At 42.2% G+C, this 26888-nt stretch overlaps 1 protein-coding gene across 2 annotated transcripts; it reads right to left on the reverse strand.

Moving 5' to 3' along the window:
• Nucleotides 1-899: 899 nt before the first annotated feature.
• Nucleotides 900-26888, reverse strand: Cog3 (conserved oligomeric Golgi complex subunit 3). Of its 2 annotated transcripts, none has more exons than XM_084594545.1 (20): nt 26692-26888; nt 26029-26163; nt 25854-25915; nt 25592-25757; nt 25381-25455; nt 25207-25299; nt 24314-24561; nt 22359-22577; nt 18567-18672; nt 18436-18469; nt 17819-17979; nt 16723-16975; nt 14389-14474; nt 12845-12934; nt 12572-12692; nt 7730-7812; nt 6861-6995; nt 3701-3907; nt 1514-1612; nt 900-1250 (listed from the first exon to the last, which is right to left on the reverse strand). In XM_084594545.1, the coding sequence occupies exons 1-20, from the start codon at nt 26875-26877 to the stop codon at nt 1215-1217; spliced, it is 2595 nt and encodes an 864-aa protein (XP_084450671.1). In that variant the 5' UTR covers nt 26878-26888; the 3' UTR covers nt 900-1214. The 2 variants fall into 2 exon arrangements, with proteins under 2 accessions (XP_084450671.1, XP_084450672.1); XM_084594546.1 differs by lacking the exon at nt 26692-26888 and adding an exon at nt 26577-26595.

Genomic DNA, 26888 nt, shown 5'->3' on the forward strand with positions numbered 1-26888 from the left:
ACGATATAATTTTCGTATTTTCAAAATTTTCGAATACAAATCGGAGAACAAACCTATTCAACTCATATTTGAAATCTAGAATATTTGCACAACCTTAATTATTGGCACAAGTACAACAAAAATGCAACCAAGGGATTCTGTCTCACTTCTATCCAAGACATGCCCCATCCAGAGCACCCTCTCTTGCATATCAGGCAACTATCTTCTCAAAGTGTCACATTTCTCTGCCCCATTCTCGAGAGGAGGAGCAAAGAATGTCAAAATTCTATGTAATGCACACAGTTTGAGTCATGTAATGTGCCCGCTTTCATCCGTTGCTTGGATATGGCAGGTGATGAAGAGCGAGCGGTGTTTCGCAAAACCAGTAACAAAACTATGAGAAGCATGCACAGTTGCATCAGCGCTCACTGCAGCATTATAACTGTGACACAAAAACAAGCAAAAGAAGTTGTAGAGTTGACACATTACACACATGCCTTGCAGAAGTGCAAACAAAAATGGAAATCACAGCTACTGAGACCTTTAGTTCTTTGCATTGGAAAACAAAACACAGCAGCTGGAATGTGCAGGCAACCAAATGCCATAAAAGCAAGTCAACTGGAAACAGAATGATGAACTTGTGAAATACTGAAAACCCTCTACATAGCGTGTGAACGCCTTCCACTGTCAATAAGGGAAGATGAACTGCTTTGATTTGAATTTGCAACATTTATTCCGGCTTGCTCGACCATGGTAATGCATGATATATGCAGTGGTCTTACTGAAATGTACAAATATCAGGCGTTCTCTATAATGCTTCCGGAGTGTGAGCATCAGTTATTGATGTAAAGGTTTATGTCAAGGTTTATTGTGACATTAATAGGGGGAAAGAGGGAGTGAAAGAGAGAGAGACCAGCACGTTTCCTTACAAATATTTAATACTTCTGCATAATAACAACCTCCTCCGACTATAAAATGTAGAAAAACAGCCAACAATGTTCTTTCATACAAGTGCTTTTGCAAATAATTTAGCATTTTTACATCTATGTACACATCTGAAGCATTCACACAACACCGGACAGAAGCGCTACAAGAAAAAAACTAAAATAATTGTGGCATCCGCAGATTGCTGCCTCAACTGCCCGTTTTGTATATTTGTATGTGTATTTTGTATTTGCATCTTCTGGTGTGCAGAGGTTTGCTTTTGAGCTTGATGGCAGCTTTTTACATGCAGTTCATTTTGTTTGGAATGCTGTTAAAACAATGTTAACCTGAAAAGAAAAAAAAAATGCATCAGTGAGACAGGGAGAGCAGCTAATGGCTGGAAAGGTCAAGTTTGTTTACCATTAGCAGTAATGCTTTGCAAACCAAAAAATAAATAAAATAAAAGCAAGCAATTTAGCACCTCGATGCTGTTCTTTTGTGTTTTGTGAGCACGTAGTCAAAATTCTCCCATTAAACGTTAGCCGCTAAGAGCCCTAAATCATGCTAGCCTTAGAGTTTAGAGCCCAAGAGAACGAATGCGGCAACTAACCTGTTCCACGGAAGGACAGGCGATAATTTGTTGGTCTTCCTCAGAGTAACTTGCCTTGATGATTTGGTTCAAGTTCTCATAGGCCGCTAGCACCTTTGCCTAGAGAGAGAGAGGAGTGCGCAGCATATTTCAAATGTTACCTATAACACGAAGTAAATGGTTGTAAACAAAAAATGAAGGGCACGCATTTTCTCTGCAGCTAGTGGCTTAGGTTTGCGCATTTGTAGTAATCATGATACCAAATATCTTGCAGCAAACCAATCCAAAACGTTTTCTTCTTTGATTAAGGGTTTCTATCTTCCAAACAGATTACAACAATGCTAGTGCAGTTGGGATTACATTTTTTTAAAAGTCTCCACGTGCATTTCTAGATCAATTTTGTTTGCAAATACCATATGAATTCTGAAATAAACAAGGCAAACAATGTTTGCTACATTTAATTTTCCATTTTGTATTTTTTTTCAATGATGAGATATATGTGATTATTCGATTTGAAGTTCGAAGGCATTTTTGACCATATTTTTATTTGATTCGCATTCAGAAATTTTAATATTTGCACACCCCTATAATAGCCTCATAAGCACATCATATGTAACAAGGCTAAGCAAACATATAATGTGGCATCCATTATACTGCCCAATGGCAAAATTATTTTAATTTATGATGGTAGTAAAAGCTCGTTAATTCGACTCCCGTTAATTTGGAAAATAGGATAATTCGACCTTTGCGCCTGGTCCCCAGAATTATGTATAGGAGTCTATGGGACGAAACTCTCGTTAATTCGGACGGACTTGACCGCACAACGGATAATTCGGACAACTTCGGGCAGTTACCGAGGCTCGAAAACGAAAATAAGACGAACGCGGCGCAATAGCGATACCCAAAAGCAGCATCGCCATGGACATCAATTAATCAACTTGGCTCGACTTGCGGCTGGATGGGTGCTTTTTCTTGTTTTTTCACGAGTCGACGTTACTGGCGGTGCCATTTTGTCGTTTTGCTGCTGTCGGTGCGCTACACTGTTGTATTGAAGACTGCTCGCTTTAGTGCGGCTCATTGCTTCTCTGTTGTGCGCTGGTATCACCGCACTCGCCCCCGATGGCAACACCGGCGAAACGGTCGAAGAGCTACAAGACCAAGGACTTGGCTACCAAAGTGAAAATTTTGCGGGCCCTTAAGAACGGGCTCTCCCGACAAGAAGCAATGAAAAAATATGACGTTAAAAGGAGCACTTTAAGCACATATGTAAAAGGAGGAAGAGAGGCTACGAGAGAAGCAGCCTCGGCCCCCTCGCACTGTGAAGGAAGCAGCAGAGGCCCTCGTTGTGTTAGAGGAATTTTGTTGGGGCACTGCAGATGGCATGCGCGCTGCTGAGCACCTGGAAGGGCTGAGGAAAATAGTATCCGCGCGGGTTTCTGCGGGAAAGCAGACAAGCATCCGTGATTACTTTAAGTAATAAAGGTATGTTGAGATAAAATCGTGCATGTTTTCTTTTTTTTTTTTTGTTCTCTCGATAATTCGGACATATCTTACGGTCCCTAGATGTCCGAATTAACGAGCTTTTACTGTATTTCATAAAGCTGTTTCATGCACCAATTAAAGTGTTATGACAAAACTAGCCATGACCGTGGTAATTCATGGCTTTCTGAAGAAGAGGCTTGCTAAAAGACTGTTAGCAAGCCTCTTCTTCATCAGCAATTAGGCCTTCAGCAAAACCAAGAACCATTTTCACACACAGAGCAGTTCCATGTGCTAGAGCACAACCACTTGGTACAACACCACTCATTTCTCTACAAATATGCAATATGAAAAGCTTTGTTAACCTGTGCTAACTGACATCCCTGTTCAAGGCTCATTTTTTTTGTTTTGTTTTAAGTAGAGCAGCAAATGACATTCAAACCAAGAAAATAAAAATACTTTGTGATCCGGAATAGCTCCGTTTCAGACTTTTTGAGGATGGGTCCTAATGCTTTTTTTCTATGAACGTCCTTAGAAAGTCTGTAATGAATCTAGGATATTTGGACCATTCCAGGATATCCTGAGGACATTCTCTGTTTACTGGACTGTTTCTCTTGAATTATAATTAAGGGAAACAGTGGCTTTTTGATTAAAGCCTCAGTGTGCCTTTCCCCTATAATGCACAATTCTGAAATGCCTGCGAAATATACAAGTAAAACCTATTCTTACCTTGATGGGCTTGAAGAGGATCTGCTCTGTATCCTTGTTTGCCAGATACAGGGCCATGCTTCGGCCTAGGGATGTCAGGCTCCCCTTCAGGTGGCGGTGGGCACTGCTCACCACTGCGCCTACTGCGTCGGGTGATGCAAATGGCTGGTTCCGAAGAGACACAGTTCGTGTTGGCTCTTGCTGCTTCACTTGCAAAATCAGGTTGGCCTGCAAGACAGCAGAGCACATGCTGCTTTGGAGAAATCTGAAATCTAGAGCAGATCTTTTGCTTGTTCACTTCTCTGCAACCACAACTATACAGGGGCTGCCTGGGGGCAAATATGGCTGAAAATTTGGTTTTCCAAAAAGTAAAAAAAAGCACCTGCTTGCATGACTTGTTTTCTATGTCATAACTATGTTTCTTAGCTGAAATCTACTGGGACGTACTCCTAAAAATGGTTTTATTGACTACAGTGGCACTGAATATCCTGAAACAGCTGAAAGAAAAAAAAAAAATCCTGAGGCAATATCCAAGGAAATATCTTTAATGTATCACGTAACAACTTCAATAGCTCCCGTTTGCCGGCTCCCAGTTATGAATCCTCATTCGTCTATGTGCACTTTGCTACTGTCTAAATTACTAATCATACTACATGAAAGGTCAGCTTAGGTATAAAGTCCCATTTTAATCAAGCCATCAGAATGTGTCTGCGTGGCATAGGGACATCGGGTCTAACTCGGGATCCAAGGGTCCTTGAAGGCTGGATCTCCATGGCAGATTCTCTCATCTGAAAGGTGGAGCCCGAGAGAGCAGCACCTGCCAGCCCGGCCGTGTCATGTGGTCTCGTGACGTCACACAACCAGCTGATCATGCAGTGCAAGGCCATGTCACCTGGCAACTACCACTCGTGATTTTCCGTTCAGATTGCTGACGAGGCCAGTGCCAGATTTCTTAGCGGCAGCGCGTTTAATGCAATCGCATTAAGCTCACCATTTCATGACACTATATCTCAGGTATATGTTACCAGGTGTTGTTATCTGTCACTCAGTGACCATGTGGTTATGACAGAAAGCTTGGTTCTTCTTCACCCTCAACATTTAGTGACACAGCTCAGTTAACAAGTAGAAGCAAACAAACAACAAACAAAAGTTTTAAGGTCGTGCCCCGTGACAGCGACACTCTAGTATGGTCCTATCCACAACAGCCGCAAGCAACTGAATGAGCTCACATGGCAGCCAAAGGAGAGAGTGACAGAAAACTTTTACTGCATGACCAAGGCTTGGGTTGCTGTCACAAGCTGTTAGGTTGGGGCTGCGGTCTGTGGCACTGTGTAGCAGTTACCTAGCATGTGGGTTCCCAGGAAGATGGTATGTGGGAGCGAGAAAGGATGAGGTGAGAGCAGGGGAGAATGAAGAAGTAGCATATGCTACTGCGCTCGACTAGCAATGTTCACCTGTCCTGCATTATACTTTTTGAGTTCATACTTCCACCACCATTGACCAAAGCTCTGTCAAAGGGAACTTTAAAACGCTGTACTGTTATGGCAGTTGCAAGCAACAGCCGAGAACGGCCAAGAATGGCATGAGGTTCAGGATTGGTGACAACAATGCTGCAGGCTACTGGAAGAGAATTTATCGGAGTAGACGTAGTAGGCAAACACTCGAGATCTCCAAGGTCTGCTGGTAAGGCAAACTGCAAGGCGATCATCATGGATGCACAGCCAAACTTTTGGGCACTGTTGCTGGCATGCAACAACAAAATACAAGAAGGCGAATTGGACAATATGGTCACCATGTACACCAGAGGTAACTAACACTACATTAAAAGAAGACCCCAAAACCTGCACCTCTAAGCCTCCTAGAGAAACAAATGTCGGTTAACTTTGAACGCTACTTTTTCTTACTACCATTTTTCTCACTTTTTGCTCGCTTTATGGAACCAATTTCTTTGTGGCTGTTTCATTTATATTAGCTGCATTCATTTTCTAGAATTCTTGGAGCCACATTGTATTGTCAGATGGGAAACAAACTTTGATTAGATTTTACATTGTTGGGCATGATGTTTTGTTTTTCAATTTTATGAACTACAAATTTGATGCACAAGAGCTTGTTCTTGGTCTCAACATATCAAAGCTTCAAAACTGAAAACTTATGTTTAGCATGTCAAGCCATGCAGCAAAAGTAAAAATTAAGTGAATATTGAAGCACCATCCTGTCACTTTTTGTTTAAAGGCCCACTGTCCACCCTCCGGTCGAAAATATTTTCTTCCTCGCTGACTGTGAGACTTCACCCCCAGAACACAAGGCTGCAAAATGTTTTTGAAAAGAGTAATTAATAACGCAGTTACAGCCACCACAATCACTCGATTCTGTCGTGTTTCTCTCCTCCCGTTCCCTCGCAAAGGTTTTTCACTCTTCTGCCCGGTCGTCTAGCCTCCGCAAGCCAAATTCCCCTTCTTTCAATGCGTTTGGCAGGAGGTGGGGAGCGGTACTCTGCGTGCGCGGAAAAAAAAAAAAAGGGCGCGGAAGCGTGTCGCTGCAGTCTGACTGTGGCGAGGGAAAAGCGGCAGCGAGTGGTGGACACAATTAGTGGTGTACGCCCATCCTTCACCCGCCAGTCAACATGGATGTCGTTTGCGACTACAACGCCATCCTTGCGGCTGGGAAGCTGGTTTCCCAACGGGGAGGATGAGAGAGCTTTGATTTGTATTTTTGCTGCTTTGCAGTGTGAGCATCGCTGTAGCATTTTGCTCAGACTATCTCCGGTACCTGATCGAAGCACTGGGCTCCTTTGCTTAAAAGGTCATTCCCTAGACAGTGGGCCTTTAAGGGCAACTCCTACATTTTTTCTCTCTGTACGAATTTTACTCAAAATTTTCACATGTTTTTCACAGTCTTTTGATTCTTAGTGCCAAATTTTGCAGTAGCCAAATTTTGCAGTAGGGCAGTGTTTCGTTACAGTCCAACATGATTTTTGGAACCTCAATCATGTGACTAATTTCCAAGCCTGCAAATGTACAGCAATGTGTTCCTTTACACCACGGAAGCTTGTGTGAATGCAGATTCGTCACTAATCAGCACTCCACACGACATATGTTATACAAACTTGAAGGCGTGCGGAAACAGGCTGAGAGATGCGGCACATACACTCTGCCTATGCTGGTATGTGCAGGGTGTATACCTTGTCCAGGAAATCTTGGAGAGGCCCAACAAGCATCTGCGCTGAACTGGAGATGAACTCCTCACAAAGAGCCTTCAACTGGTTGTCCACTGCCTTCTTGGAATCTATCAGGTTCTCCTTTAAGGACAAGGTCCCCTAGAAAGAAAAGCAGGATCCACCCCACCAACGATCAGACAAACATTAAGTAGCACGCTGATTTCCAAGTGTTTTAACGGTACCACTGAAGCATTTCAGAGCTACACGAGGAAAGTGCAAAGGCGTAGCATTTACTAATTGCAGTTTGGCTGCGCAGCTAAAAGGGTGGTCCAGACAGCGTATGGCTTTGAAACATGTAAGCCACCTAAACAGGTGCAATACAACACAGAAAAGGGCACAGAATTTAAAAGACTGTGTGGCTGGGAACTGCAGGGTGGGAAAAATCAGGGTGGTCACAATAATGACCTGGATGAAAAAAAAAAAAAAACAGCTGTACTGCCATGCACTTGAGTAAGATTATTTGTATGCACATAACTCATGTTTGCGCATACAAATAACTGGGTGACCAATTGACCCGCATGCTCTAGCATGACACTGATAAAATATTGCAGTTATAGTCATCTGAAACCCAACCATCATTAGAAAAAGAAAATAATAGCAGTATGCAAAAACCAAACCAGGCACTGCCCTTCACAGGTATGCATTTAATAAGCCTTGCACAAAACAAAGACAATTATAACTAGAAAAATACCGTGACAATTAGATTAAAAATATAGCTGTCACCCTGTCGGGTCATGCACAAGCAGTTTTAAAAACCAAGCTTTCAACTGTACTGCCCTTTGTAGCAAGATAGAGCATTAGGAACTGCACTGAGGGAAAGGCACGGTACCCACCTCTAGGACGAATTCCAGCAATGCGTTGTTTGTTCCTAGTGAAAAAAGCCTAGATTTCTTATTGTACAAGCTGAGGGCTGCATCTGCAATGGAGCATGACAAAGAAATAGGGCTTAGGCACATGCCAAAAGGTTTATTATATTAAAGAACTTAATGCATTTAAGAAAAAGTGCAGGCTGTCTTTCTGCGCTGTTCATATTACATTGAGGAGACTCCTCTGCTCCAATATAAACTGAAAATCCTAGATTCTAGTGCAGCCTGCGAAATTGCTAGTATAAAAAATACCCAGAACTTTCATTTCATTTCATTTATTAATACTGTCAGCCACCATAAGGGGCTGTAACAGGAGTGGAAAATACAGCTAAGGAAGCTGGCAGTGAAGAAATCGAAAGTGCAGATGTTCAAATGATCTAGCTGCCTGTTTAGGTGCCAAAGCAGATATCCTATAAAGACGAAACTGTTTGAAAGAACTTGAAAACAGTTTGATTCTTTCAAGGTAAAAACAAATGAGAATGGCACCATCTCAGAACAGATGAGACGCAACATCATCACTTTATGCTACCGAAAAAAAGAAAAGGGGGACTTTCTGGCTCACAGGGTGCAATAGAAACTGACAAGAAGGAAGCATGGTGGGAACATTCTTTGCCAGGAGATCAGCGGGCAAGTTTTTGCTCATCCCACTGGAAAAGACACAGTGCTCTTGAACCAACCGCAGATAGTAAGACCGTACCCATACTATTTTTCTCCCGGTTAATATGTTCCGAGATACAGCTAAAACTGGTTATAAGTCTGCAATTTTTCGTTACATCCAGGTTTTCGTTACATGCAGTTTTCGCACGAAGACTCAAAAGGACAAGGCATAGCAAAAACCACATTAGGAAATGATTGTAAGGGAGACCACCTTGAAAGTGTTTATAGTAAATCAGAATTATCTGAGGTCATAGAAGCAGTGAAACGTTTCGTGATCGTGCCGAGGGCGCGAGACGCGTCACGAGGAAAGGGGGTGGAGGAGAAATCAGTGGGGGAAAGTGCGCACGTTCGCGCCGCCGACGAGCGAGGAGGCGCCTGCGTCTTCAAGCATGGACCTGCTTGCCCGCCACCATTGTGACCGTTGTGTTGTCCCAGGAAAGTGACTCTGCCTCGCGTCGCTGGTGCACGCCGCTGCTCCCACTTCCGGAGCGTGCGAGGCTGCGAGCAATCGCATGGCAGCGACGGACGCACACTGCTTGTCCTGTGTCTTTTTTCTTCGTTCTGTTATTTTTCGCTGCCTTCAAGCATGGACTATTGTAATGCCATGTTACAAAAGCGAAAGCAGTGGAGACAGCTGCGTTTGCCATGTAGATGTCCCGTCAGCACTGAAACGCATTACGTTGTATCAACTGCGGTCACTTGTTGCTATTGTAGACATTCCTCTCACGTTAATCCGTGTTTGTTAAATGTTAAAACTTACGGGGTTCTGAAAAATTTTCTGTAATTTAGCACTAGCTAAGAGGTAGTCGGTGCCGCGTGTTCATTATATCACGATCAACCGCCACAACATGTTCGTTACATGGAGTTTTCAAATACACGCATTTCAATAGGGTGGCGTTGGGGAATTAAAAAATTGAGGAATTCGCTACATGGAGGTTCGTTACACAGAGGTTTAACTGTAACACGATTTCCCGGTTACTATATTCAAAAGTTTGAATAACTGTGGTCGTATAATATGTTGTGCAATTAATCTGACATGTGCTAACGAGTGCTCGCGACATAAAAGCTGATCAGTGGTGTTCGCCCACTATAGTTGCTTTCCTGCAGTTCCTAGGTAAAAAAGGGTGAAGCATCAAAGATAGGCAACGAGCCAATATACGAGGTGCCATTCTCGCAGAAACACGACTTCATAAGGAGAAACGTTGGTTACTTACTTGCGGTGCCTTAGGGGCATGGGGTGGATTATTTGATAACTACAACTATTTGCTAGCATACGAGCGGGCTGGGTCTGAGAGATGCAGCATGAGAAAAAAACGCGCTGATTGTAAGCCATTGTTGGTTTCGGTTGTTGGGTTTAATGCCACAAAGTGACTCAGGATACGAGAGATGCCACAGTCACAGTGGACGGCTCCGGAAATTTCGACCACCTGGGGTTCTTTTAACGTGCACTGACACCACACAGCACACAGGCGCCTTGCTTTTCGCCTCTATCAAAAAGCGGTCGCCACGGCCGGGACTCGATCCCACATCCTTAGGCACAGTAGCCGAGCGCCCTAACTACTGCACAACCACGGCGGGGCTGTAAGCCATTGTGAATGCTTCACCACATGTCACTGGTGTAAGGGGGGCAAAGTATCTGAAAACGCCTAAGGAAGCGATGCCGGCTCGTCATTAGCGGATTTGTTACTAAATCTCTTCCGCGTTTAAGACAACGCAAATACGGTCTGAATTATGAAAGAGCTAAAAACGAAGCTGTGCATACTGGATGTCTATAAATGCTAACCTACCCTTCTGTACAGTAGAAGTCTCAATTCTAAATGCCTTTTTGTACCTCATTCAGCAGTTAAAGGTTTGAAAAAAAAAAAAATAAGGCAGTTCGGGTCATACATTTTCCCAGATAAAACAATTTTTTCTGCATTAAAAAAAACAACATATCAACGAGGTATTACTATATTTTGCCCCAGGTTGTCCAGTGCCAACTGTGATAGGAGGCCACCCTATAGCCGCCCAATGGTTCTGCCGACACCGACGGCACCACTTAGGTGCCTTAGGGCAGCGCTCTGAAAGGCTGAGAAAGTTTAAAAAGGGTAATCTGCCAAGTCACACTGACTTCACAATTGTCTTTGGCACTGAATCACCCCAAAATAGGAAAGAAACAGAAGCAGCCTCTCTGCACATTACAATACCTCGTAAGATGTTAGTATTACAATTGTTCTCCGAGACTGTAATATACGACCTGCATCCTTGTAATGTAGAACACACGCACCCACACCACTAAACCGCATTGTCAACCAGGGTTGCAATGCCACCTATGCATCATAAGACCCCGAACCCAATTTCGACACCACTGGTCATATGACCACAGTTGTGATGTCACAGTCAAGTGATGTGCTAAGCCAACATGAGGTGTTGATACTACCATTCTGCCACAGCGTGCAACTAACAGCCTTGTAATAAAAATAAAGTCGGAAAAATATTCTTACACAGTGCTACTAGAAATCAGTGCACTCCTTCATGATGCTTGAGTTCTTATACATTTCTCCCCTGAGATCGTGAATACCCAGATAGATGTGAATGCCTGCTGAACACATAGCCTTGAAGAACACCTCATAAGCATATGATTATGGTCCTTTAATTTAAACGTGTAGATATAACAAGATACTTACTAAGCTAACATGAGAGCGATAGCGATGACTCCTCTATACACATTTCCACTTTACAAATAAAGTACAATCTTGATGAACATGACTTAAACAAATTTTGGAGCGACACAAATTCATAAAATTTTTTGGTCAAAGTGCATTATTATTTATAATGTGCCGGATTTTGGATGTTACATTCTGCAGCGCCACTCGGATGACATGAACGCGTCGACCCCAACTACACCCTTGATCACCAAGCGCTGCCTATAGATTGCCAATGCTACAATGATTATACTCCGTTTCATACATCAAGTGCAGCATTACCAAAGCTACAGCTCTTGTTTGCACTCTCCGCATCCGCGATAAAAAATAGTGCCTGCTCTTGACGAGAGAAAATAATAGTTGCTTTGTCTGCAAGCTTAATACATTTTACAGTTGCCATCAACTTCATAAAAAGCACCTTTTTTAGGGAGAAAAGGTCGGATTCGGCTAATTTGTATGTTTTTTTATGTTGTTTTTGTTCGTGCCGCGTTTTGCTGCCCCGCAACCTTGCCAGCTGTGCCACCAGATGGCGCTGGCTGTGCCCTCCGCGCTGCGCATCTCTTTTTGAGAAAATGGTTCTTTGGTGCGCATTTTTTCTATAAGATCCGCTCTGTGAAGATGTCTAAGCATGCGAAGCATATTATTGCAAACGTATATGCTCGGAATACAGCCCGTTTCGGCAGGAACCACTCGCCTACAGAACGAGCGCGTAGTGATACGCCTCCTGTTTTTTTCTTGCGGACTACTTGCGTAGCTTTCGTTGCGTTGCACCTGATGTATGAAACGAAGTATAGTCATGCAGTACACATTGCGAGCAGTGAGCAGCAGTGCCTGGACTGCACACTGCTATATGGTGCACAGCCCGCACATTGTGGACGTCATGATTGCCAGTCGTACTGTGTTCTTTAGTGACTCGAATCTACAGTACGGCCGTATGCATCATGAGTGGCGAGCTGTGGCTATATGGCCACAAATGAATCCTGTTAGTCAAAGCAGATCTACGTGAATGCATTTCCCATGCTTGTGCATACAAATTTCCTATTCTGAAATGTACAAAATATTTAATGGCATGAGGCTTCTTGCAGCCATTTGAAATTAATATTGATACCATCCATTCGTCGTCATCATTCTCCTGCAAACACGAAAGCGCGACATGCGCGGTCTCTCCTGAAAAAAAAAGAAAGAAAAAAAAAAGAAAAAAGAAAGCTGAACTGTCTAGCAAGCGCTCTGCTTTTGGGCTGTCACCAACGTACCCAACAGTGCCTGACGTACTGAACCAGGCGTGACAATATAATCGTGATTATGCTGCACTACACTGTTAATGTCACTGCAAGTAATGTTTTTCATACCACTCTTACATTGCAAAAATGATTATGGACGAGGATTTAACGTTCAAGAAGAAGTTCACCACACATACAAAACAAAAAGTAATGTAGTGCGCCTCAAACGCAGAGGCACCACTTCGTACCTCGGATTCTTGTGAAATCCAGTGATGTCTCCTTGATGGCAAAGTCGATTTGGAAAGGTGCAATTTGTTCTCGCAAAATGAGCAAGTGCTTAATTTGGAACAGCTCTCCATCTAACGGTGTCTGCAAAAAGAAAAATCATAGCAGGGTGACGAGCATTGCCTTAACTAGAACTAAGTTCACACAGGAGAGTATTTTCCCTTATGCACTTAAAAAACATGCTGTTATGAGTAAAAGCAACAAAGGAAACAACAAGGGCCAATGAAATCACTCACCTTGTTCTTTGAGATTTCTTTCCCAGCCGTAGATAAAGATTCGATGCATGTTGCCAGCACTTCCTGGCTGAGACCTTGAAAGATGGTTTTCTGATAAAAGCAGAGAAAGAAAAAAATACGGTAAAGTAATATTTTTCGAAGAAATACTACTCATAGCTCTGAAAGATCTACGCAAAAATGACTATAACAGGGAAGAGAAGAGCCACAATGCTAGCCCCTATCCTGTCATGTTCATCGTTACCTCTGTCAGCGTCACTTGAGCATAAACTGTATTCAGAAAAAAAAAAAAAAGTACACTTAAAGGCAGGGAAGAGAAGTTCGGAATTAAACAAGATGCAGAAATTATGATTGAAACCAAGTACAGAAAGTGTGCCCTATGAAGGTGGCAGCAAAAAAACAAAAACAAAAACAAAAAACTGGTAAAAATAAATTAAAGAATTACAGACACCTCATCTTAGTCATGTGCTTTTTTTTTCTCTGTAATGATGCACATAAAAATCATGAATCATCATGCAGTATTTACGTACAACCCCATAACTATTTAGACTTCCTTCTGTCATGCTGTTTTGGTATTGATTTTGTCAACTGAATGATGGCTGTGATGTGTAAAAAGTGGGTCACAGGAGGCACAACATATAACAACATAAATAAAAAGACAACATATAACACTATTGAAGAAGACTGGCTTAAGCATTGTAGTGAATTAACTCTTTAACCACCAACCCCAAGCTGTACTTGTCATGGGAGATTGTACCAGCGCTGGCAATGAAGAGTCCCACTTGCGCAGCCTGAATTTGCACTACTTTTGCCACCAAAGAAGAGCTATGGTCGTCAATTGCGCTGGTTGCAATTTTCAACAGTCATAAAAACCAAATTTCGCGCCTTTCACGATGTTTCATGCCAGGCAACAGTAATTTCATAATGACACGTGAAGAACATCGATGACGGCTAGGAAAAAAAGTGCCGCTTGGAGCAGTTCTGAAAAGCGGCCGCCAAGGATGAGATTCTATCCCGCATCCTTGGCCACAGTAGTCGAGCGCCTTAACCACTGCGCCACCCCGGGGGGGTAGATGATTATAAGAGCGACGACGACACCTTCATGCGAGGGCTGCTAAGTTGGGCTTTGTGCAATACCCGAGACCTGCCAAGCAGAGTTTGACTACTAATTGTGAACACTCGTTTGTAATTAATAATAACATTAATTAACAATCATTGAGTATGTAGTGTGACTATGAAAGTATCGTGCGACACACGCAAGCAGCAGTCAACTTCTCTGAAAATATTGTGTTAATACGAAGATACAATGTTCAGTGCGTTATAGTGTATTGCATGAAATAAATTTTTTTGTCAGCATGGCCTCCTCTCATTGTTTTCCCTAAAGAAGCATGGCTTGTCACAGCTGGACCCATGCAGCATTTTGGTGGCCAGATAATCAGGCAGGTTCAGAACCGAAGATATATGATCACTGCATGCTGTGCACGTCACACCCGTTTGCTTGTATTCAATTCCAATGAGACAAACATGTAGGTATAAGTTGGACTCACATCAAGACAACGGTAGAGCTTTGAGAGGCACACCAATGTCCTTCGCACAGTGGGGTACCACATTCCATGCAGGTCAGCAGGAGAATCTAAGAAAATAAATGTGGCGCACTTCAAATGTACTGCATATTTCTAAGTGAATATTTCTTAAGTGCTTGCAAATAGAGGCATTCCTTGTACAATGACAGATAGGTAAAGTACCTCTCCCCTAAATGAATTTTCTGACAATTACTGGCAATGTTTACTGCACAGAAAGATTTATAGCTGCTGAAGCTAATATAGCCAGGCCTCATTGTAATAAGTTGATGATAAGGTCATATTTATTTATTGAAATACGTTTTCTAAAACATGTATGAAAATATGTTGCATTTCAGGGAGAATTATACTTCCTTTGCAATAACTAATCGCCCCTTTTTACAACAGCAGAAAACATCTGTTTGACTTTCTTCAAGTGCCAGCAAACAAACAATGAAGCATCTCTGTACCATATCTTTGCATAGTGAAACAAACAAGTAAGCATAACTTCATGCTTAGCGCTTGCTTGGTGATGGAAGTCTAACGTGGATTATTTCAGTGGAAAAGAAGCTTAAAAAACAGCACAGCTGTTTATCCTCTTCCATCAGTTAGCTGTCTTGTAATGGTTCTTAAAGCTATTCTCAATTCTAACACAAATTGTTTTGCACGGCAAAAAGATAGACTTACAGACATATACCACATCTGATGCCTTGTTATGAAATTATTAGTAACAATGTTTAACCTTTTTTACAACTAGGAGCCAAAATGGATTGAGCAATGCCACTCCGTTTCTAGGGCCAATTTATGTAGAATTTTACTATTTGTATGCATTTTAGATATGACTGCAGCTTAGATCACATTAGAGAGTAAATTTATCATTAGCAACTTCATTATATAGCACTGAATCAAAGCATTCTCAATGAAAAAGACATTAAAGCTGGAAGCATAGCAAAAATACTATAGGAAACCGATTTTGCTTGGAATGACTGAGAATCTGAGTTAGTTCAGAACTAAGAATAAGTGTTATTTAACTTTGAAGTTATAATTTGAATCTCTCGTCATCACATGGAATATAGAGTAAACATCGATAATACAAACTCCGTTAATTCAAATTTACAAACCATTCAAAGAAAGTCCGTAGTCCCATAATTTGTGATGTATCTTCGACCAGATAAACCTAAGCGGCACCCTGCACACGCCCGGTTAATTGTAAGATTTGGTGTGTCATGTGGGAATGCTCAATCCAAGTTTCATCAAAAACAAATGAAGCAATGGCCCCTCAGAGTCCCACAGTGATTCCAATTATTTGATATGTCGCAGCACCCCAACCCACAAAAAACCAAGGTAAGGCTTGCAAACTGCTGGAGTGCTTGCCTGCCGAGGAGATGTGCTTCTCTACAATGCAGCTACCATAAAGACACATAAGCGCTTCGTCAATGCACAGTGAATTGGAGGTAGACCTGTGCACACTCCTGACTCTTCTCCAGCCCAGCCGTGGACAAGGCAGCATACAACGGAGGCATAGCATTGAAGCTCTCCCCCCCAAAAGCAGTGGCAGTGGTGATTCTGCAGCTTGACGATTCTCGCATTGGGCCTACGACAGGGTGTCTTGCCGTCCATTTTAATGATGTACTATGGCTTGGAGGTTTAGATCAACTGTATCTCAATTAATTTAAGTACTGTCGTGTAAAGTTGACTTTTCGTGTGCAACACAACCGTCCGAAATTTGGGTGACCATTAGCAGTGCGCAAGGTAGCTTTGGACAAGTGGCGGGTGGTAGCTCTTGGCAGGATGCATGATGCACCAGAACCAATAGCTAGATAAAGCTGGTCACGGCCATTATGAAAATACAGTCAATTAATGTTTGTAGGCTGGGCTAAATAAGGTTAAAGACAGCAGAATTCTGTTCCACTTTCTTGCCTGAAATCACTGTACACAACAAACCAGACCCTTACCTTAGCTCATACCGCAGGAAGTATTCACCTAAGTGTGTAATAATAACTGCTTAAGCATATTTTCAGCATTACACATTGATATCCATGCTCATGCAGATGTTTAAAATGAAATGCCTGCTTTCAAACTCTGCATTAAACTGTGACCAAGCCTTTTCCTTTTCACGCAAAATGTATTTGATCTTACCAGTTTCCTAATTGACATTTCCGATCATAATAAGGCTGCAAGAGAGAAATATATGATAGGATGCCCATGGTTTGCTAATGTGGATGAGGGAATGCATGAGTGCACAAAATGCACTGCGATCAAGAGTGATGCACAGTATAAAGTTTTTTACAGTCAAAATTACGTTCAACACTGTTTGCTTACATCCTTTGTGCCTCGTCGATATGTCCGAGTTCTGTGAAGAAACAGTTGTGTGCATAGTAGTGTTTCCACCACCACTTTCGGTGACGTGTTGTGCAGACGACACTTGAAGGACAGCCACTTCACTGGGTTTCTCCGCAGGATGGCTGGCTTGTAAGTGGGGCAGGCTTCCCGATGCAGAAGAGCCAAGGGACACTAACGATCCGCGAGAACTCGATCTGCTCAGGGAGTTTTGTGCCAAACTCTCTGCAATGCTCTGCAAACAGATCGAACCCACAAATCAGAAACAACATCTGGCAATCTGGCCTTTGAAAGTTACGACTGCAATGTGAAAAGCCATCCGAAATACCCCTAATGATGTGTCTAAACCTAAAAACTAACATATGGTCGAAGCAAATTGAAGAATTAACAAAGCCAGTATATATGCTGTGGAAAATCAAGCCATGAAGAACCAACAGCCATGTTTACTTTGGTACAAGCTGTGTCCACACTAAGTTTGCATGTCCTACAGCAGGACCGAGCTCAAATGTAGCCATTCCAAATGCAGCAAACAAACGGTTGTAGGCTCATACACAATTTTGTGACAAGATTTAAGCTATAGCTCATCATATGCAATGGCTATACAACTGAGACCGACCAAATCGAAATTAAATGCTCATTTGTTACACAGCTACAAAAATGCCATTTCCCATATCCTCTGTTCTGTAGTGTTCCATGCATTCAACACAAACAACCTTCAATTGTCTTTAAACTTTATGTAAAAGTATGAAGGATTTACACGATTTTAGCTGTACATTAATGGCATACTACCCAGGTTTGCTTTATTCTCCTGAAAATCAGCAGTCCTTATAGGCGCTGACAGAAAATGGCTATACCTAAAGCATTAATATGTAGATAGATGCATCTTTCGTAATTAAGTCAAGTGACCAACTGCTAAGTTTACAGTCCTTGACAATAGTAGTGAGCCCGCCATGCCATGCAACCACAGGTGATATCAGGCTGTGTTATCGTTCTCAAAGGACACTCTTAGTGTTTCAAGGACACTGTTTTGGGCCATAAAATTCAATCTGAAGTTGTAATGAAATGTGCGTTCACATGCCTCCATCATCTCCAGCTTTTCTGGATATGCGAGGTCACCAGGAGCTGGGTTGTAGCCCAGGATATCTGTGCGGATGTAGACGAGAGTCCGGTAGACCAGCCTCTCTTGTACGTCTTCTAACATTTGCTGAGCAACTTTGCAAAATGCTCGTAACTCATTTGCTGTAAAGATTGCAGAAGAGAAAAAAAAGGGAAAACAAGATATGAATATACAATAGTGCAAAAGTGATTACTGCTTGACATAACCTTCAAAGAAACATTTTTTAAGTAAATGCAAGCAATGTAAATAAGCAGTCGCAAATAAAATTAGTACTGCTGGAGTTTTAAGCAAAAGTGAGGACAGGCAAGCCATAACCATTATTTTTTAAAAATGAAACCCAATTACAAGTTTCATGCACTTGTGTGTTTGTGTGTGTCACAGAAAAAAAGCTGGCAGCCCTGTAACAGCATGAAACGCAGTAAAAAGAGGCGGTGAACTAAAATAAATGTGCTCATTTAATCACCGATACGCCAAAAAAATAAGACCGGGATAGGTGATTTGAGCATTATTTGTTAAAGAGAAAAGATGATTACTGCCAAGAACAAATAACAGCAGTAACCGCTTTCAAGCAAACTTACGATTTGCAGCAACGTGTTGTTCCATCATTTCAACCTGAAAAGAAAGGAAGAAAGGAAAAAAAAGACTGCTTGTTAATTTCTCCCCCTAGGGCGAGAGATCTGTACCACTGAAGGCTGGTAGAATATAGTACCTTCAATATACTGCAAAGTTCCGCCAGCGTTTCCAGATGATTTATGTGAATGATGATTGGACGAAAGACATCATACAATCTTCCACAAAGGTGGCTGAGGAATTCACTGTAAAAAATGGAAGAATAAAAAAAAAAAATGACACAAAACTTTCTAGTTGTTGGCAGCTACTGTATTAATCCTCTCACAATGCTGCTACACAGATTTGCATACAGTATGTAATGCGACTAATATGCTCATTTTCAAACAAAAAATGCTAACAACACTGTCTATATGCAAAGCACAGATGGGAATAACAGTGTTTGGAAATGCTATGCAATGATCCCTGCATAGAGTGTGTTCCTACCAAGCGTTTAGCTTTATTTTGTATGCGTAACTACAGGTTTTAGGCAAGATATGATAGCAGCACAGCTGACATGGTTTGCTAAGAACTTTTCATGTACAGTCTTTGTCAAAAGTTTTGAGCCCACGAGGCCTGCTTATAAGCTGTGTAGTGGTGTTCTTTTTGCATTAAAGGGAATCCTTCCAGTTGGAGAGGGTAAGACAAAAGATCTTGCTTTACAGAGATTTGGAACACTGGGAATGCATTACAAGCACACGGAGTGACTCAAAAGGAAACCCCCTCGGCTCTATATTTCTGACAAAGACTACATTCCATGGAATTTTTTATTTCCATTGTGGACATATTCACTACTGTGGTCAGCAAAAATAAAAATAAATAAAATAAAATAAAATAAAGAACTCTTCACAGAGAAGCAGTATTAGTGAGGTTACTGCAAAGAATATTAACCGCTATTAAAACCATAAAAGCCAACATATGATAAAGGTTTCTTTATTATTATTTTTTTAGCACTTGAAATTTCTTGCTTGAAATCCAAACACATCATGAGGTTTGACAATTCTTGCATTGGGCTTACGACAGGGTGCCTTGCCGTTCATTTTAATGATGTACCCAAATCTGCACCATCTGTTCATCTGTTTATCATAATCAATCCAGTGTCAGGAGATGGTACCTAGTGATGGCCATTAGTGGTTTAGATTTTGATTTCACCGTGTTGACTTCATGATGCACAGGCATCACAAAATCAACACAGTGAAATTGCATAGTTAAATGGCATAGTGAAATGGCTTATGCTGCTGAAAGCAAGACAATCACACCTTTCATAATTTTGAGACAACAGAAAAAGTGCTCAGCTGCTTTTAAAAGAAAAAAATTACCATAAGAACCCGCATATAATACGAGGCTTCTTTTCCCCTGATTTTTATCATGCGAGATTTCCGCCTCGCATTATATGTGGATCTGAACAAATTTCATTCTAATCAGCAGTTCCAGCCTCATTATTAATCAGCACTATCAGCATCAGGCTTCCAGTGAGAGGAGACGCTGTGCAGCGGTGACGTTGGCTGTTCCAGTGGTTTCAGCTTCACCACGCTAACCTCGTGGTCCTCGCGACCACGGTGCCCGCGACGTGCACGCAACCGGATGGAGGTCAATCGCACCTTGCACGGTGTAGGGCTGGCAAAAGAATCACTCGGCACGTCGCACGGGTCTCTCACAGTCCTCCCCAGCCATGCTGGCCAAGCACAATAGCCGAATCAAGGATGCTTCACCAGTATTCCCAAGGAGTGCCTCGGTCGCGCTTTTGAGCAAATGCAGGATACTTAACACATTCAGAGGTACCAAAGAAGAATTTGTACTGAAAGATGTCTCCAGCAAGAGACTCTCGGCAGACGATACATGTACCAGATGACGGCGATTGAGAAAACCCTGAATCTAAGAACACTTCCTGGGTGCACATGCTGCACGTCTGCACCCGGTGCTAGACACGAACTGGCATGGCGCGAAGCATGATGGCCGGCAACTCGCGTGCTGCCGTCCCTCATCCAAGCTGGAAGCGACCCACTGGTTTTAGAACGTGAAACTCTCCAATCAAACGTGTCGGCACAAAAAAAGGGAGCAAACCAGCACTGGCACATAATGGTTCGTGGCACTATTCACAGCAGGCGTAGGATGAGAAAGAGCGGAGCATGTAGGCCTCGCGGGCCGCTGCGAAATGTAGTGCCAACAAATATTTCTGCTGATCTTTTCTCTCTCGCATTATACGCGGATAAAACCCTTTTTTGTTGTTTTTGCTATTCCGAAGTTTCATCTTATATTACAGTGCAGTCCACTTATCGTGATACCAGATAGAAAGATATATCACTTATAACGATCAAATTCTTGGGATCTATCAGTTTTCTCATTGCTCCAATGTAAAAGTAAACCAGATATAACGATCGATAATCGACGGTATACCGAATACAACGATAGCTTTATCGCCACCCGGTAGATGTTTGCCACAAACATTTGTCTGAATGCTTGATAAAAAATAAAATACTAAGAAGAGAATGACGTGAAAACTCAACATATACGGCGGAAGCAAACTGGCGTGGAGAAATCCACGAGGATTTTTGTGTGCGGAAGTGAGCGTTATCATTATCGCAATCACTGCCTGTCTCCGCGCAAAAGGTGCAGTTGTATCGTCATCACCGACTGTGTGTTCTTTCCTTCACTTTTTTTTTGTTTTACCGTGCGGTTGACATTGCGGTCTTCCTGTTAAAAAGGGTACAGCCATTATCACCATCACCATCACTATCCGTGGAAGATAGTGCCGACCACAACGGTGGCACGATAGCTCTAGAGATGAAACAGCAGATTCATTGGGATTTCTAGCAGGTTTCAAAGCTGAAAGCCTCGTGAAAAAATGCGGGCATTTGCATTCTATGATTTTAATGATCATCAAGGCTGGGGATGTCTTGCAGTTCATCTATTCGCTAATCGGTTTCGTGCACGCGAAAAGGACAACCACCAGCATATGCGCTACTGGAAGCGATGCTCACAGCGACTGCCAAACTACAGCTGCTGCTCAAGCAGGCGTGGATTTCAGACTTTTTAAGTATGCTAAAGTTATTTTATGGCTATTGATGTATCCTGTAATATAGCGTTCAGCGCTCTTTACGATGATTAGCGTTGCTCAACCCAATTTACTCACTGCTGGTAAGTAGGCAACCATACATGTATGGGAAAATATGTGGGCGTGCTTTTTGTTTGTTTTTCCTTTTTCCTGGTGGTCCAGATATAATAATAATCAGTTACAACGATTGCATTTTCTTTTTTTTTCCCATATCGTTTCAAGTGGACTATACAGTATATGCTGGTTCGTAATTCTAGCAGCCAAAAGCATTGGCACCATGTCTAGCGTAGCTACATGGACTAGATCAGATCGGAGACCTTGCAGAATAGCTGAAATGAGCATCTTAAGGCATTCTCTGCAGTTGGATTGCAAATGCTTGAACCAGCATTCCCAAGAAGTCAGTCAGTCGCACTTACAAGAAATGCAGCACAGTAGCAAAGATGAGTTTCATGGAAAGATATCTCTGACAAGGGACTATTGAAAGTTAAAAATTATGATGATGACAACTAAGGCATGCAATACATAAATAAATGCTTAAATGCTTTCATTGAGGTTTTCTTAAATTATATGCAGATGAAACCTTTATTTCTGTTTTTCACTATCCCTAAACGACACCGCATGTTATTTGTGGGTCTTTCTTATATGTGGACTTTTTAGAGCGAGCTTGGCCAAAAAAGTTAGTGGAATTTGTGGTACCCATTACATAAGCTCCTTTTATGAATATTCGCAAATGCTAGAAATGCATGCCTCGCACCCTGCCAAAGTAGTATTGTATTTTTCCAGCTTGACAGAGTTGCACTGCCTATCAGTTGTAACAGCAACTGGTGGCTGTGGACTTACTCCAGCAGTGCAGAGGTCTTGGTGAAAAACTGCATGTAGAGCTGGTGCTCGTCCTCACAGAGGTGCACCAGGAAGGCGCAGCCGCTACGCACCAGGGCGCAGTGGTCTCGCTGGTGGGTGGCCGCCAGCTCCTTCATGGCGGTCGACACACTGGACCCAAGCAGGGTCTCGCGCTGCCCAAAGTAGCATGTGTGGCAGGCATCCAGCAGCTCTCGATACCTGCCACCATCCAAGAGGAGAGATGTTTGTAGAGGATGGGAGCACAAAGGTCACTCTGATTACATTTAAAGCTGGAAGGATAAAGAAGGTCATCAAGACAAGATGCTCTAGCATTTCCACACTGCACTTTATTTGGGCATTTATTGCACTAGACTTCTACTGATAACCATTTCGCATTTCGCTAAAAGGACATTAAAAACAAATATAAACCAGCCTGCATCGACAAAGCGCCACAATCTAATTACCATAAAAACTGAAATATTGATCAAATTTCTTCAAGAAAAAAAAAAAAACAAAACAAAAAAAAACATGGTGAGTTGTTAACCCCCGTCTTATATAATGGTCATTTGCATGAAGACTACAAGAGTCTTATGAAACTTATGGGAAAACTACGAAACTGAACAGGTAGTCAATAGCCTCCATCATTGTCGCCACATCAGCAAGGTGAAGTTGTGGCAACATCATTTTGCATTTTTTTTTGTTCTGTTGCAAAAGCAGCTGTCTTGGTTCTGCAATTTTTTTTCCTTTTCTTTGAAGACAAGTAGAAGCCAGCAGCGATTCCCCATAGCCGTCAAGAAAAAAGCAACAGAATATTTGAAAGCGCATGGCAATTAGCATCAGCATGACAAATGCAGCATCAGCTACACACTGGACAGTCATTCAATTAGAGCTCGGATGGCTTTGAGTAATTCTTGCACATTTTGCGGTCATGTACGTTAAAGTCGTGAGCAAAAGTGGTATACAACACGCAGCCGGAGGCAGAGCTTGGCAAAACTGCACTGCAACGCCATATAGCAACAGCTACTATTTGGGATCAAGACAGTCGTGCTGGTGCCCCATTTTAATGACATGGATGTGTCACTGTCACTGTCTCTGTCGCTAGATGGTGCTGCAGTGGAGTTTTTCCAAGCTCAGCCGCCGGTTGCGTGTTGTATACCACTTTGGTCACGACAGTACATACAGGTACCCCTGAAATGCGAAAGAAAATAGTGTGATCACTGTGCAGCTGTTTGAGCTGGGCATTTATTTTGAGTATGGGTGGCCATTCAATTATACTATTAAAAAATGTTTTAGAATGGATAACTCGGGAAGATGACATATATTCCTGCTTTAACGGTGCAAAGATATCACTTTCACTGAAAAACAGAGCTTCTTTAAGAAGAAATGACTAAAGTGAAAGAGAGGTGTCACTATTGCCAGCTCATTTCAGAAGCAATACATACAAATCTCATTTTTGGGCATAGATGAGAGAATACATCACGATTCATTTCAAAACTGCGGCAGTTCATTTTATTAATTAATGATGCCACAGGTTAGAATTGATTAGTGGGAAAATTCTAAATCGAGTTTTCCCATCAATAAATGTGCATCTTGTTGTGGGACCAACATGAAAATAGCCATAAAGAGCTAAGGAACCAATTTTTACTGAGGGTTATTAGCATCTGAAATCTGAATCAGGAGTCATAGCCACAAAAATATTTTTAGGACCAAGTATTTACATTTATAAACTGTAGAGCAGGCAGTCTGTGGCGCTGCAAAGTAATGTGTGCTTAATGCCTCATTGTAAATAGCAGCCATTGCTCTTACCTCGAACGACAGATAAACAAATCATGTTCCTAGTAAACATTTCCGTTATGACATGTTTATGACATACTATCATTGACAGCAATATTATGTTCAAACTAGCTTTTTCCTGTATAAAAAAAACAAAAAAAAAGAAAATAATTTATGCTCACTCAGCATTTCGGTCCACACGTTCTTCTATTTGGGCCACCAGTGAATGAATTCTCGGAGCGTGAGTCCTGAACTTGCCATACAAGAGCGCAAAAGAGTTGTCAGCAGAGCACAGTGGGTCCTTGCGAGACAATACTTGATGCGTTGTGTGCTCTAGGGTGCTTGTCACATACGAACGAACCATTTCCAATGCTTGCCACTGCAGGTGCTTAAATCGGACAAGATAGGTCGCTGCCTCTTTATACTGTGGCTGAAAGTGATATCGCAAATATAATTAAACTCTTGTCACAGTAAACTGGTATGGCATGTGGGATTTAATATCTCAAAACGACTCAGGCTATGAGAGACGCTGTAGTGGAGGGCTCTGGAAATTTCAATCAAATGGGGGTTCTTAAACGTGAGCTGACATCGCACAGCATGCGGATGCCTTGCTTATTGCCTCCATCGAAAAGCGGCGGCCGCCGCTGGGATTCGATCCCGCATCCTTAGGCACAGTAGTCGAGTGTCCTAAACACTGCACCACCAAGGCGAGGCTGTCATGGTCAATTGCTTCACTTTAATTGTCAGGTGATAATTTTGCAAATGAAGGACTATCATCACAGTAATCTGTAAAAACATATTAAGTTTTATATTAACAAAAAGACCACAGCTAAACAACAATCCACTTCATGTTAATTAGACCTTTTTTATCTAAGCATAAAGACAGTGCTACCCAAATGGGCCCAGCCTATATATCAATGAAATAGAAACTGCTATCCAAAACATAGTGCACTTTAGCATACGTGATAGCATATGTGATAGGCTTACAAATATTATACAGTTCTTAACAATACTGCATGAATGTGTCCGTGAGTATAACAGCAGAGTAAAATACAGGTAACGTGAAAACACATACGTTTGACTCAAGGTAGCCGATGCACTCATCCAATCTTGTCAACAAGGGTATGAACGTTTCACTCAGGACAGAAATGTCGGGAGAAGCCATTTTCTGAAGGGACAAAGAAGAGCATGAGGGAGTACAAACTGGTTAAATCCGTAAGTGCTATTACAAGTTGCCAATTCAGCTTACCTGTGATAATGCATCCAACTCTGTAAAGTAACGAAGCTTCTCAGCAATGCTTTCAACTGCATTCATGAGCTTTGACTGCAAGGGCGTCAACGGGAAAGTGTTGGTAAATGGACACACATAAAGAGAGGAGAAACTAGCAGCAAAAACTCCAGCTACTAGTAAATGGACACACATAGAGAGAGAAGAAACTAGTGGTAAAAACTCAAGATACCTGCTCATCCAGTAAATGTTCGCAGGCTTCATGGAGCGCATTCGTTTTGTTAGATACAAATTCGTATTCCTCTTGGAGTAATTTGAGCTGCGCCATGGAGGCGTCAATCTCGCACAACAGTTCGCAACATTTTTCCCGGTACGATGTCACCACATCAATGTAGTTTCTGCACAAACCGTTGGTCACATATTTCAATGTCAGCCAGGTAATTCAAGAAACAGAACACTCCATGCAAGAAAAATTGAGAAGGAATTGAACGTACGTGTACTCCCAATCACTTTCTTCCATCATTTTTTCCTCCACCTCCGAGAACCACGTTAGGAACTAAAAAGGAAAGGAAAAAGGAAGGAAGTGGCTATTTTCGCATGCTGTTGCCTGTCATAAAGCGAAATATACGTTATATTTACAATATATATACATTCGAGTGTTTGGTATACCTGCTGTGCATTTGTGATCACAGTGTCACCCCTTAGAACTCCTTGCAAGCATTCAGGAAGCTCGGACAGCTCGGGAACCAATGGCATCGCCTTGCGACTGAGATCCGACGGCGTTACCGTCGTTTTCACCGGCATCTGTGACGTCCACAAGAAATAGCAACGCAAAATCCTATCAATAGTCAAGCTTGCATATATCTAAAACACATACCGACAGGTCCGTAACCGAGGCTGCACACAGTACTGACGTAGCGCTAAGCGCGGAACAGAGAACGCATTTACCTATGTTTACATCACGTTAATTTTACAGAATTTGTAACTGCTGCATTTCTTTTCAGGGCTCTCAGTCTTCTTTTCTACTACTGTCAAACAATCCGTGAAACGCAACCAAACGGAGCAGCGAATGTAGGGTGTGAAATGAAAATATCTGATCCGGTCTTTGTAACAGTAATGAGTTGCTTACATTCGACTATGCGATTTGTCATCTTGCAATGCGCACAGAAATTTTATTGACACATAAATCCCTCATGAGTATGCAGTAAATTTCTCACCGCCTTTGATCAAAGAGCGAACTACGACACTTCTACGGGAACAACACGGCAGAGGACGGGACCGGAGATCGCTGCTACAGCAGCGGCCAAGTAGCTACGTGCGAAAACAACTCACACCGACAGGCATAGGGCGCTCCGCTACATGAGCCATGAGATGAGAGACACCTTCGGCTTGTTTTTCAGTGATCGGGGCCAGAGGTTCTGATGGGTGCTCCCAGTTTTCTAAGTTATCCTTGATTTCCTTCATGTTTACGTGCGCGACGGATGCCATGTTGCCACATGTATGCATCTCGGCAACCATAGTTCTAGTGA

Source organism: Amblyomma maculatum, chromosome 2 (genome assembly GCF_055883805.1).
Source record: "Amblyomma maculatum isolate TAMU_Amacu chromosome 2, ASM5588380v1, whole genome shotgun sequence".
NCBI classification, from domain to species: Eukaryota; Metazoa; Arthropoda; class Arachnida; order Ixodida; family Ixodidae; genus Amblyomma; species Amblyomma maculatum.

Bases quoted from the DNA above. Each gene is read 5' to 3' on its own strand.
- Cog3 (XM_084594545.1), bottom strand. From the start codon at position 26,877: ATGGTTGCCGAGATGCATACATGTGGCAACATGGCATCCGTCGCGCAC. The intron at 12,693-12,844 runs GTGAGTGATTTC...TTCTTTTTGCAG, and splicing joins AAGAAATCTCAAAGAACAAG to ACACCGTTAGATGGAGAGCT. The intron at 7,813-12,571 runs GTACGAAGTGGT...GCTCCATTGCAG, and splicing joins GGATTTCACAAGAATCCGAG to ATGCAGCCCTCAGCTTGTAC.